General features: G+C 45.3%; 1 protein-coding gene across 1 annotated transcript; it reads right to left on the bottom strand.

The window, feature by feature from the left end:
- Positions 1–461: 461 nt before the first annotated feature.
- Positions 462–1,387, bottom strand: ODF1 (outer dense fiber of sperm tails 1). Its single transcript, XM_012572001.5, has 2 exons — positions 1,083–1,387; positions 462–894 (listed from the first exon to the last, which is right to left on the bottom strand). Exons 1-2 carry the CDS (start codon positions 1,268–1,270, stop codon positions 597–599), a joined length of 486 nt encoding a protein of 161 aa, XP_012427455.4. The 5' UTR covers positions 1,271–1,387; the 3' UTR covers positions 462–596.
- Between the last annotated feature and the right edge of the window lie 11,327 nt (positions 1,388–12,714).

Raw genomic sequence — 12,714 nt, 5'->3', positions numbered from 1 at the left:
AATGCTGTCATTCCCTCCTCAGCTGGTAAGAGTTCTACCCTAATCACAATTCTTCTAAGGAAAAGCTCTCTGTCCTTCATCTGCAGCTTTTCCTAGCCAAGCACTCTGTGCAAGAACCAAACCAAGGGAGCAAAGGGTACAGCTTGATTTTTTGGGGATAAGGCTCTTCTCCTCAAGGTGTTTCTCTTCAAGACTTTCCTCCTAGAAATACCCTACAGCACAAATGGAAGAGGTTGAATTGAGAGAATTGTCCTTACAGAAATGTGACTGATCATAAGTGGTGCCTCTCAGGTTTTAAAATCCATGAGATTGTATGCCCTGAGTCCACCACCTCTAGCCCTGCCTTCAGTACCCAGCAAGAGACCAACAGTCATGTATGCCCAAAAATATCTTTGTGTTTTCCTGGTGGCCCTCCCCTTTTGTCCACCAAATTCCTTCAAAACTAGGCTCACACAACCTGCTCAGAATGCTGTTTTCTTTAATGGCAGAAGTAAGAGAAGCTGCTGACACACAGTCATTGGGACAGATCTAAATGTGATGGAGAGAAGGAGTGAGGCAGAAGAATGGCTGTGGCTGGTTTGGTTTCCTGCTGCAGTTCAGTATTTGCAGGGAGAAAGGCAGCACTTGGCTGGCTCCCTGGGGCACTTGGATTCCACTGAGTAGGTCACCTCCTTGTCATCCACCCCTGGCGGCAGGCAGAATTCCTTTACGAGCCTTTTGTAGTTCCATGTCTTTGTGAAGCCGGTGCTGCTCTCCACCTTGCGCTCCGCTGACACGGTCACCTTCCCGTCCTTCACCGTTACCGTGATGTCCCGGGGGTCAAACCCCTTCACATTGATCAAAGCCAAATTTTTACCAGAGCATGAGTTCAACATCATGCCAAGTCTTTTCCTTCTGGAATTAAAACAAGAGAACAATCTTTACCTTCCTGTATCCCTTTCAATTTATTTCTCCAAAATAGCTATTTTGCTCCCATCCTACTTACCTGTTTCAACCTTTGCTCCTGATAGCAATGTCAAACCTCCCTTTATCCTACCCCAAAGACTGCCAAAGTCTGTAGAAAGCAGGCAGCTCTCTCTTACCTCTCACTTGCTGAGATGCACCTTCTCCGGAGGCAGGGATGGGGCGGGCAGGAGCAGGAAAGGGCGCACCTGTGCAGGCGGACTGCACACAGCTTCTCACGGAGCAGCTGCAGGCGCACGTCCATCATCCTCATCTGCCTCTCTATGTGCCTCAGGTTCTCTGTCGCAAAGTAACAGTGCGTCGACATGGTCGAGCTGTCAGGGGGAGGGCGATCTTGAGTGCCCCGAGAGCTTCATCTGGCGGTGCCAGCGGAGCGGAGCTGCCGGTGTTCCTGCACCTCCCAGCAAGCCGCCCTGTGACATCAGGGATCGGGGACGCCGCCGTTCTGCTGTCACCATGGGAGCAGCAGCCCCTGTGCGGCTCCCAGCCCTGCCCAGGGGAGCCCAGGGCAGCAGGACGTGCTGGGGCTGGACCAGGCAGGGATATGTGCACAGTGGCTGGGCAGCAGGGCCGTGGGCCGTGGGGAGCACGATTTGCATGCAGTTTCGTACACAATGTTGCTACAGTGTGGCTGCCCAAAATTCCCAACAATGGTACTGACCATCATCTTCCATCCCATCACCTCTGGCAAGTGTTGGAGCCCAGGACATGAGATGTATTCCCTCAGACTGGCCTGTGACACAAAATCCCAGCCTGAGCAGCACCAACACCCTTGTCTCTCAGGCATCTGCCCAGTGGCAAGCCAGATGATGTGTTATTTTCCCAAGGTGAAATATGAATTTGGTTTATCACTAAATCAAAAGGGCCAGCTTATTTTATATTGAATGGTAGTTTCATCCATAAAAAAAAAATTCTTTGTACTTTATTACTCATAAAAGGCATCACTTTTTTGGTCTGAAGACCAAACTTTCATTTAAAAGCTGATTTCAAAGGCTGACAACATGTGAAGTGTCCCTCCTGTGTGGAGCCTGTACACCCCTCTGATGGCTTTAAACCTCTGACACACTCTATACTCTTCAGATCTACATGAGTCCTTCAGGAGGTCTCTCTTGCCTGGTGAGTCTGAGCCCTTTATTTCCCAGAGGGGGTTTTGTTTGCCAAGCCCAGTCTGAAGAGATGATGTCTGGAGCAGATCACTCAAACTGAGCATGGAGCTCAGTCTCCTTTCTGATACATGAGTAGGGATCACAAAAGCCACTACAAAGCAAAGATGCTGAACACAAGGGTGTGTATCAAAACAAAACTTCTGCAGGGTAAGCAACAGCTCAAAAAAGAATTTGAAGTTAAACCTTCCAGGCACATGAAACTAGGGAGTTGAGGGTTCGCCATGTACCCCACAGGAGAGTGAGGGGGGTCTGCAGGCAGTGGTGCCCGTAGGTTGCTGACTCCTTTGGGATGCACCTTTAAGCCAAGGGATGTGAACTTTTCCCCACAGGCATGCTCATCCAGGGAAATTGTCCCCAGAGCAGGGGAGCATCAGCATGGTCTGCAAGCAGAACACTGAGCAGAGGGACCTGCAGGCAAAATAACCTTGAGGGGCATCACCACATACCATATGTAGGATAAGCAGGTGTGTGTGGACACCAATCAACCAAGCAGGTACTTGCCAAGCTCTGCTCTCCTCTGCTGCCCCCTTTCCCACCCATCATCACAAGAAGAAGGGCAGCACCCAGCAGTGCTGTTGGCTTGCATTGCCATGCCTTGGGAACAGTGTGTGCTTTGCTTTGTCTTACTGTGTCCCAAAACCTCACAGAAAATCCTGCAGTTGGATGAAACACTGTATCAGCAAGTGCCCACTGTGGAATTCATAAATCCAGGGGTGGAAACAGTGGTTTACAGAGACTTCCCAAAACATCCCTGTGTGGAGCTTCTCAACCCCAAGGGCTCTCTCACATCAACCATATACCTGCACTTATGTTTGCAAGCAGTGTTTAAGAAACATAAAAAAGCCTATCTGCAGGCAGGATGCTTTTGTAATGCTCTGAAAAAAGGGTTGTAGTTTTTAAAACAATGGAAATACAGAACTCTGGAAGTAATTTGTAGCCTTGTTTCCCATTACTGCAGCTGCTAAGCAATGCTGGTAAAGAGCTTTTTGCATGCTTCTATTGCTGTTTGTTGTTACTCCAACACACTTTAAACTTTTGGTCTTCTGCTGCAAATACTCACTTTACACATATAAGAGATGGATGGGTAGCTAGTCTAGACAACTCAATAATTATTTTTCATCTTATATTTTATGAAATTTCTATAAAGATCTGCATGGCAATCATCCTCAGTGTGACTTCCTAGGGGCTGAGCAGAAGTGAGGACCTGCTGTGGCTGACAAGTGATTCTCTTGATAGTATGTACTTGCAAAGAGCTTTGGAAGGTGGTTGCTGCTTCTTGCTACCACTTAGCACTGTTTGCAGATTACAGCAGCTGAGTATTACAAATTTAATTCTAGCGTTCTCAGCCATATGTGGTGATTTTTAGTAGTGGTCCACAGAGCTTACAGTCTGTGGATGTCATTTTTAGGACAGGGGACCTCAAGAGCATTCAGAGAAGAAGGACTGATCTGTCTCTCTTGGCAAATGAGAATGGGTTTCCTGGTATCCCTTTACAGGCTTTCACTTCCTTTGGGTGCTGGCAGTACACAGAAACCCACGCTCTTAACAATTCTAAGGAGTCAGATCCCTCCTCAGACTGGTACGTGAAAGCCAAAAAATGTTAACAATAAAAATCCCCGTATTACAGTGATTTCTGAAAATACGTGACTCTGTAATAAAGGGTTGGGCTCCTGACTCATGAGAAGCAATTTGATTTACAGAAACAGCTCACTCCTGAGGCAAGCTGATCTGCCATGTGTTAAACAAGCATTTCTTGATAGGCTGCTTCCCACAGCCAGAGCCGTGATCTCCACTTCCTCCCCAACTCCCCTGATCAATGTGCTGTCCTGGGCTGGACCAGCCTCAGATAGGAGTGGGATGGATGGCTGAGCCAGGGCATGAGAATCAGGCTGGGAAATGTCACCCACTATGAGTAATGCTGGTGCCTCTGGGATGTATCAGGAAGAGTGTTGTACTGCAGGCAGGTGAGCTGCTCTGTAATTATTTCCTGTGAGCTGCCTGAGAGCTTGCCTGCCCTTCTGGGCACGGATGGGTAATTATGGGCCCACACTGGAGGAATAAGCAACCTCGTGCATGTGACTTGGACAATGTCACCACTGTGGAGCTGGTGATTCTCAGGCACAGGGAAGTGGCACTCACATTTCTGTGGGTCTGCCTAGCTGGCCTCACTTGAAAGGAGCACCAAACACTTCCTAGAAGATAGATGGATGAATAAGAATTGTTTTGAGTACACATCAACTCTACCTTGAGTGTGCTCTGTCATTTCAAGAACCAACTCAGCTCTGTCTCCCCAGGGGAAGGAGGGACTTCTGCTACACAGTGTGTTACTGCAGCTGCTGGTGGAGTAGTTCCAGAACTCCTTCTGGCTGGTAGAGAGGATTTCTTAGTGTTTCTCTTTCACTGCAAGTCAGCTGGAGCTCTAAATGCAATGTGGAGTTGCTGGTGGCATGCTGGTATGTGGGTGCTGCATGTTACTGGGACATGGAGAACCAGCAGGGTGGTTTCAGCTTAAGCAGATCCCTGCCCAGTGAAGCCAAAGTGAATTGACTTCTATGAAGACCAAGCCCCATGTTTGGGGATGTTAAGGAAGTGAGTCCACTAATAAGCCTAACTTGCAAGTGTTGCTTTGAAATTGTCTTTACTAAGTAATGGAATAGGAAATCCTCCTGCTTCATATCCGCTGCAGTCCCAGGGAGTCTGCACAGTCAGCTCTGGCCTGGCATGAGGAAGAGGATGAAGGAGTGCATGTGCTACAGCATCCATGTCTGATCCAGCCCTTGTCAGTCTCACAGGTTGTCTTGAACCCACTCCCACAGTGACCTCAAAGACATCTCAACACAGACAAGTCAAACACAGTATAGATTATTTGGCTCCTTAAGCATCCCTGGCTGTCAAGGTCTTCCTGGTACCCATGAAGCTGAGAAGCTCTTCAAATGTAAAAGCTGAATGGAGAAATGGAAACTGGTAGATGGCCTTCATTGCTTACTGTCAGGTGTAACTGTCTCCCCTTGTTCACAGCACAGAGACAGGGACCTCTCCACTTTGAGTCCACTGAGTTCACAGAGTCCAGTGAATTGCCTGGGGAGTCCACAGAGATGGATTTGAAGATACTCCATATGACCTGAAACTCAAAAAAAAGCCCCTAAAAAAGTCCCCAAAAAACAACCCCCAAAACCTGATCAAACAAAAAACCCAACGACAAACTTCCAAAACCCCAAAATCTAACTCCCATGGCTGGAAGCACTGCTATCTTCTTTCACACACAAGTCCTGAATTAACTATTGCTTGAAGATTTCTCTTGGTCTCTTTTGAGCAAGAACACATCAAGTTCAGAGTGTTGTCAACATATTTTCAGACCTACCAGGTTTTGACAGTGTCTGAAGCACTGATTTACAGGTATGAGGCAGAATCTCTTAACACCCCAATCACTTTCTTAGGTGGGGTATAAAGATATCACTTGAAGCTGTCTCTGGACCAACCCTCAGGAGAAATCCAGGTGTTTAACTGAGAGTGCAATTGAATACAGAGCACTGTAGCCACATACTGCACTCAGGTAATCGTGTGCTCAAATAGATAATAATGATAATTTTCTCCTCTTCTCATTTCCATATGGAACAGAAGTAATTAGCCATGTAACTGCACCCCTACATCCAGCCAAGTATTGCTGAAAGGCTCGGAGCAGACCCAGTGTGTCAGGCTCCATCTCAGCCTCCTGCTCCTTGGAGTGGCATTGACTTCCTGTATGAACCAGCGGAATCAACTCCTGGGGATGGTATTTCTGGATTGCCAACACACTGTTTATGTAAACAAGATATCCTTTGATATTCTCTTGGTTTTACCAACATACTTAACACTCTAACCTTCATAGGAAAAAATACTCACATTATATTAATAACTGCTTTTTATATATTTCCACAAGGAATTCTTTCTCCACTTGAAACTCATAATAGAGTAGTTGAATTCCTTCAGTTCAAATTTAAATGATTCATCAAATATTTCGCAGTGACTCCTCTAGCTGCTGCTCAGACACACTGATGCTTAGTCAACTTTTTAAAAAAAGTTTTCCTTGTTTTCCTAGTGCTGTCCTAACATGTCTATCTACAAAATAATGTTCCTGCATTATCCTGGGCTCTTTCCCACTCTTTCTTTCCCACTGACTCCCCCACAGTGGTGGGAATCTGAGAGGGAGGACCATATTTTGTTACACCTAAGTGAATAAATGTCCTTCCTAACAAGGTCTGCTCTAAACAGGCCAGGTGGAAGAAAAGGATGGGGGTACAGCAAACTGGTTAATCAATTCCTGACCTGCTCATGGTATTACTCACTCTAGCTGTGTTTGTTTGAATGTAATTAAAGCAGTGACAAGTCTTTCCCCAGCATACTTAAGGGCATCATGCTTCCCAGCATCATTCCTAGAGATGCACATGCTTGCTCCATGTGCACATGGGATCTTGACCAAAACATCCTGCAGCACCATGCCATGGAGAGTAAAAGCCCATCAGTGGAATGTCAGTGGTGCTAATTCACAGGAGGGTCTGGCCTTGCTGGGACACCCCTGCCATTGCTCCTGCACTGGTGGGGCAGTGCAGACCGCCTGGGCTTGCAGCAGCTGCTCGCCATCCTGCATGTTTGGAGGGGTGATGCTATGGGAGAGCTCCTCACTCCCTCCATCAGCCAGTCCCTCTTCCCAAAGGTAGTATCTGAAAGCTGCTGCAATGCTTAAAGGCAGCAGCCGGCTGATAAATTGAATTTTTTTCTCTCTCTGTCACAATCAGAGCAATTTCTAGGGCTCCTTACTATCTTTTTGTAGCAAAATCAGGAAGACTGCAGCAGTTTTCAGGCCCTAAAGTTGCTCTGAAAATCCCATTGCTTCAGCTTTTGTTTTCAGCCAACATTACTGTATTCCTACTGTTCCAATTTAGTACAAATAGCTCAGCTAACTGAGCACCCAGAAGAGATGTAAATTGTGGTGTAGCTGGAAATGGTCATTATTTGTGCTTTCCAGTTCTCAGATGTATGAAAAAGGTAAGTGATATTAGTCAGCTGTGTATAACACCCGGGATACAACCCCCCATCTATGAACAAGTGCCAAGAGCCACTTGTGCCTATGTAGTTCAGTGTGTAATGTATCTACTGGCTCTTGTTCTTCCATTGTAGGTATCTTGTCCACTCAAGTGCAAACAAAAAGCTATTTGCTACAAAAATCTGCATTCTATGTTATTAGTCAATAGTCTGACAACTGCTTCTGTTCAGGGGAGTCCTCCACAAATTAAACACAATTTTGCTGCAGAAGCGGAAATCAGTGTGCTAGTTGTCTCAGTTTGAAAAGACAGGTGTCTGCTAAGGAAGACAGCTGTCTCCCTTGAAATGGAAAATGTAAACCCCCTCTCTCCAAATTATTATAATTTTGAAATTAAGGTGCTCTCAGGCAAATATATGGGAATACGAATAACAGTTCTTTACTAGGAAAATGAAAATTAAAATGCAGTAGTACAAAAAAACCAACCAACCAACCAACCAACCAACCAACCAAAAAAGCCCCAAAAAACAAACAACTTACTGGCAGAGTGAGAATATAACCTGATACCCTGTTGGTCAGGGTGTTGGTAGCAGTCCAATTAAATGGTAGCTGCAGCCCTCCTGGAGTGACAGATGTGGTTCTGTTGAAGAATCAGGGTACAGTTCTCCTCTGGTCCAGTGCTGGTGCAGACGGGTCCAGTCTTCCTCTGGGAATCCAGTGGAAAAAGGCTGACTGTGTTGTTCTAAATCTCAGATTATATCTAGGTAGGAGTGCTTGGCTCTTCCCCCTGGGCAGAGCATCTCACAATGGGATGATGTAATTTTTTCAGTCATGCAAAACAGTTTGCATGTGCCTTTTGTTTTCTCTTCTAAAAGAGGAAGGTAAGGCCTACACACTTGCCAGAGATATGCCCAGGTTACTTGAGCAGCAAGAGAAGACCTCTACCTTTCCATCAGTGTGCTTCAGAAAGTGCTCTCCCAGAGGACGGTATTGGTAATTGGTGCTGCTCCCCTGGAAGGTGACCCTGAGCATCCAGTAGGATGAGAATGAGAATTCCCTTTGTGGTAGGTGTGCTGGATGTTTTGCAGCACCACTAAGTGCAGGAGGAGACTTGCCCATCAGCAGAGATCCTTGAGACTTACCCAAGAATGGTCAGAGCTCTACAAGATGTCACATTTTCTTGGAAGAGCTGATTATTTCACACCTCTTTTCATTCCAAATTTGGAACATAATATAAATATCAAAACAAAGATTCTTGAAGTCTTTTGCTTACATCCTGGTGTTTGGATGTTTTATGGGATTGATATAAAACCAAAAAGTATTAAAAGTACTTGATAATGCTGTCAAAGTGAAATCAGCAATTATGTGAAACATTTCCACTCTTGTCTGTTCTGCTAGGAAGAAAAAAGTTGTCAGCTTTAATAAGAAATTAGCTACCAATTAAATTCATACCACTCATCAACATGAGCTCTACACTCCACGCTACTAGCAGTGTCTTCCTTTAGCAGCCAGGTACCACCACCAGCTTCCCATCATTTCTGCGACAGCTTTTCACCATGTAGATGGAACAATGCATGGGCTCTTGTGATGACAAGAAAACCCCAATCCTATTTTGTCTTCCTTTTCATTCTTCCCTGTTTAAAGGAGGATGAGCAGCTCTTGTTTGCACTGAGGATCTCCTTGGTAAGGTGCAGCAACAGCAGTGGCTCAGAAAAATGAGCTGTGACCTTACAGGTCTTACCACATGGCACTAAGCATGGTAAACGGGAGGAGAGCCAGCCGTACTTTCTTCAGTAAATCTACCCTAGGGTCTCAGAGGTTTTATCTACAGTATCCTCAGAGCAGAGGTAAATAAGGCTGGTGGCTAAAATTGAAGGGTTTCTGTTATCTTGTTTCTGCAGCAGTTTAAGGCCACTTACAGGGATGTGAACCCTGGAAATACATCCTGATGTGCCACTCTACAAGATATGTTTAACCACTTAAGTATCATGAAATAAGAAGTACCTCAATTTTGAAACAAGATTTTCTTCTATTTTATATTTTTTTCTTTTCAATTGCTGGTGTCCAATCTGGGGAACACCTGGAGATTACCCAAGACTTATTGAATCAATTTTCAGCCCCTGTGAATAATTATAAAATTGAATAGTTTAAGAAGAAAAAATGGAAAAATTCTTTTTTGAGAGGAAAAATGAATTAGCCTTGGAGCTTGGTGTCCTCTCCCAAGAAACTTGCAAAGTGTCTCTTACAATGTGGGAACAGCAATTTGATTGTATTATAAAACAGACTGGAAAAATGCACAAATCAGACTGACAGGCAGTTCCAGTCAGCAGTGATTACAAAAACTCCAGCTCACAGCATGAGCCCTCTCTAACCACATCCAGGGGGGGTCTATTTTTGAAAGGATCAAAGACCTGACGAAAACATTCTCGCCGTCTCCATTTTAGAAGAATTCTGAATCACTCCATATGCCACGGTGTAAAATTTCAATTCTTTCCCTCCTCCTTTGGCACCACTGTTAGGGTGTGAGACAGGGTCAGACAGTAACTACTTGTATGACTGAGGAGTTTAAAGTTAAGCCTGTGCTTTGATGAACTGTAACAATCACACCGTATTTCAGAAGCACTGATCTCTGAGATGGCTCAGATGCTTTGCACCTCCCAGGCTCAGGTCTGTGAGGGCTGCTGCTTTGGAAGAGGCAATTACCTGTGCACAAGGATGTTGTGGTGATGAGCAAGGCTTACATTTGCTCCAGAATCCTGCCTCTATCATCCTGCCTGTGCTGGATACTTTGGGGAAGACCCCTTCTCACTTCCAGCTGGAGACACGGTGCTGCCATAGCATATCCTGATGAGAGGGCTCCAGTGGACACCAGTAGACTGCACGGGGCTGTGTCTGCTCGCTTGGTGTTACTATGTCACCTTTTTCCTTTGTGTCACACCAGCCTTTGAACTTGCCTTTCCTGTTTTTCTCCTCACTACTCAGCCGTGCTGCATCTGAGCAAGACCTGCCCAGGCCCTGCCTGCTCTGCACCAATCTTAGGCCCATGGCTGTGGTGAGCACAGAGACCAAGAGATGCAGTGACACATGAACTTGTATGGCTGAGGAGATGATTCACGGGAGGAGCACATCCTTGCTTCAGGGCAGCTGTGCCTACCAAAGGGGCAGGATGGACTGCAAGGGGTGCCTGCTTCAGTCATCCAGCACCAAGTGGAACCTGCATCTCCCAGCACCCCATCTGGGGTGGCTCTGCCTTCAGAGCAGGGAAAGCAGAAGGCTCCCCAGCTGCAGTTACCAGGCAGCTTGATGGGCTTCACCCTCTTCAAACCTCTTCAAACCTCTAGCAAACACGTCCACTTCCCTCTAAATTTTCTCTGCAGTCAACAAAGGAGAGGGATGCTGCTAGTGCTCAGCAGCTATCCAGCTGAGTCCATTGGGGGTCCTTGTTTCTCCTCACTGGCCATAAGGAAGGTGCAGGGAACTTGCTCAGGTGTGGACAGTCACTACTGTAAAAACATGTGATGTGGGTGCTACTTTCTGAGTCACCACGTGTGGAATCTGAGAACCTCTGGATGTCACCTTACTCCAGTAACACCACTGGAACAGCTTTCTGTGCATGTACATAATCCTTTCTGAAATGCAGAAAAACCTTCTTTGAACAAAGAAAGCTCCAGATGTTACCATAGCTCTCACAGTTTTCTTGCTCCAGAAACTAAAGGCTTTTCTTTAAATTAACAGCTGAGTTCCTGGCCTTACACACTATTTTGAGCCCTCCCTCCCACAGCATCTCACAGGGACACAGCTCAAAAGGCTGCTAGACCATCAAGTGCAGAGCTAGTCTATGCCTGTCAGGAATATCCTGTGCTGATTCCATAGATTAATTATATGCTGTGTAAAAAAAATATTTCCTAAGATGTTTGTTTTTTTAAGTTAAACTGAAGATCTGGATCTTTTATATGTGTCAACAGACTAGATAGACCAGAATGGAAAATCCTATAAGAGCCGTACTTCATGTATCAGTATTGTATATCAGCGTCACATCTTCTTTGTTGTGGAATGAACCCTGTTGTTATAAAAGGAATCTTTCTTTAAAGGAGTATCCTCACGTTTAACGTGTATTTCTTATTTCTCTTAATTTATTGCTTATCTTTGAAGGAGCAGGAAACCCCTTGTCCACCTTTTGAGTGCTAATGGCTTGTAGTATGATGGATCTTTCACCAGGTGGGCAGGGAGGAATGCAGAATGAACATATAACAAGGACAGGTGGTGGCAGGCAGGAGTTTGCTGGTGACACACCTTCAGGGGGTTCCCACACAAAGGGAATTTCACAGACTAGAAATTTCACAGCTCTGTTCACTGTGCTCTCAGCAGCCATTCCTTCATCACTGTACCTCACATCACCCATTTTTGCAGAATGCCACCAATGAAGTATGTAGACAAGCAATCCTTAGCAACCCCTGATAGACATTGCGTGTCTTAATCCCAGTCATGAGCTGCATGGACAGATGACTTCATGATGAAAGAAAAGCCTGTTGATTTCCCAATCTTTTGCCTACAGGTTTCCTCATAAAAATGGACTTAAATGGTTAAACTATGAAGTAACCATACAAAAGAAATTTAAAGTATTAAGATACCATCATTAAGATACCTTCATAATTACAACTACTTGGTACTGAAATTGGGGTTTTAACATGTGCACACCGACACTGTGGACCTGCAGTTGTAACATTTTTGATTGATGCAGCTCAGTTTTCTGAAGCATGCCCACGCAGAGAACCCACCTGAGCTGGCAGCATGCCTGCAGGAAATCTCTGCTGGCAAAGCCACCATGCAGGTCAGTGCAAAAGTAAAGACTCCGTGGCTGTGCCTGCAGAGGGCCAGTCTAGTTTACAGTTTACCTGATTGAAATCTCAGCATGGGCAAAGTTAGAGCTCACAGAAACAAAGACCTTTGCTAAGAACCTAATTGAAATGACAGCAGTCTGGGCAGCCCTTGTCTGGACACAGAAGTCAGGGCTTCAGTGTTACTGTGGACAAGACTTTAGTGTTGTCTTCAGAGATGGTTCTGGGAACAGCTTACAGTTCCCTGAAGCTGCACTGACTTAAAATGAGCTGTAAGGCACTTCCTGGTGCTGCATTTATAGAAATCAAGGTGTATTACAATTTTACACCCCTGTTTTTAGGAAATGCCCAGGCTGGCAGGTGGTGACAACTCTATAGGTGCCTGTGCTGCAGAACTTATCCAGAGCACTGTAGAGGTTTCATAGCAACTTCTTTCCATGGTCTTAGTGCTCAGTTATGTTGTTTGCCATCATAAAACAGTGTTTCTGCCTATTTAAACTAGTTTAGTTTTTTTAAGCTGGCCAGGCATTGGCAGTACAGCAGCAGTGTCTGATTTATATCCTTTTCAGCTTTCTATCTTCATATTCCTCCAAAACTAACAAAACCTGAACCAATGTAAGTGGGTTTCATGCCTTTTTTTTTTTTTTTTTAATTTACCAGACCATCAGCCCATTGCTTAAATTGTTGAACAATAGAAAACCTCCCAATTCAAAACAGAAAATCCAAA

Source organism: Taeniopygia guttata, chromosome 2, assembly GCF_048771995.1.
Source record: "Taeniopygia guttata chromosome 2, bTaeGut7.mat, whole genome shotgun sequence".
Classification (NCBI taxonomy): Eukaryota; Metazoa; Chordata; class Aves; order Passeriformes; family Estrildidae; genus Taeniopygia; species Taeniopygia guttata.
The sequence above is the reverse complement of the archived record's forward strand: the minus strand, read 5'-3'. Positions and strand labels throughout refer to the sequence as shown.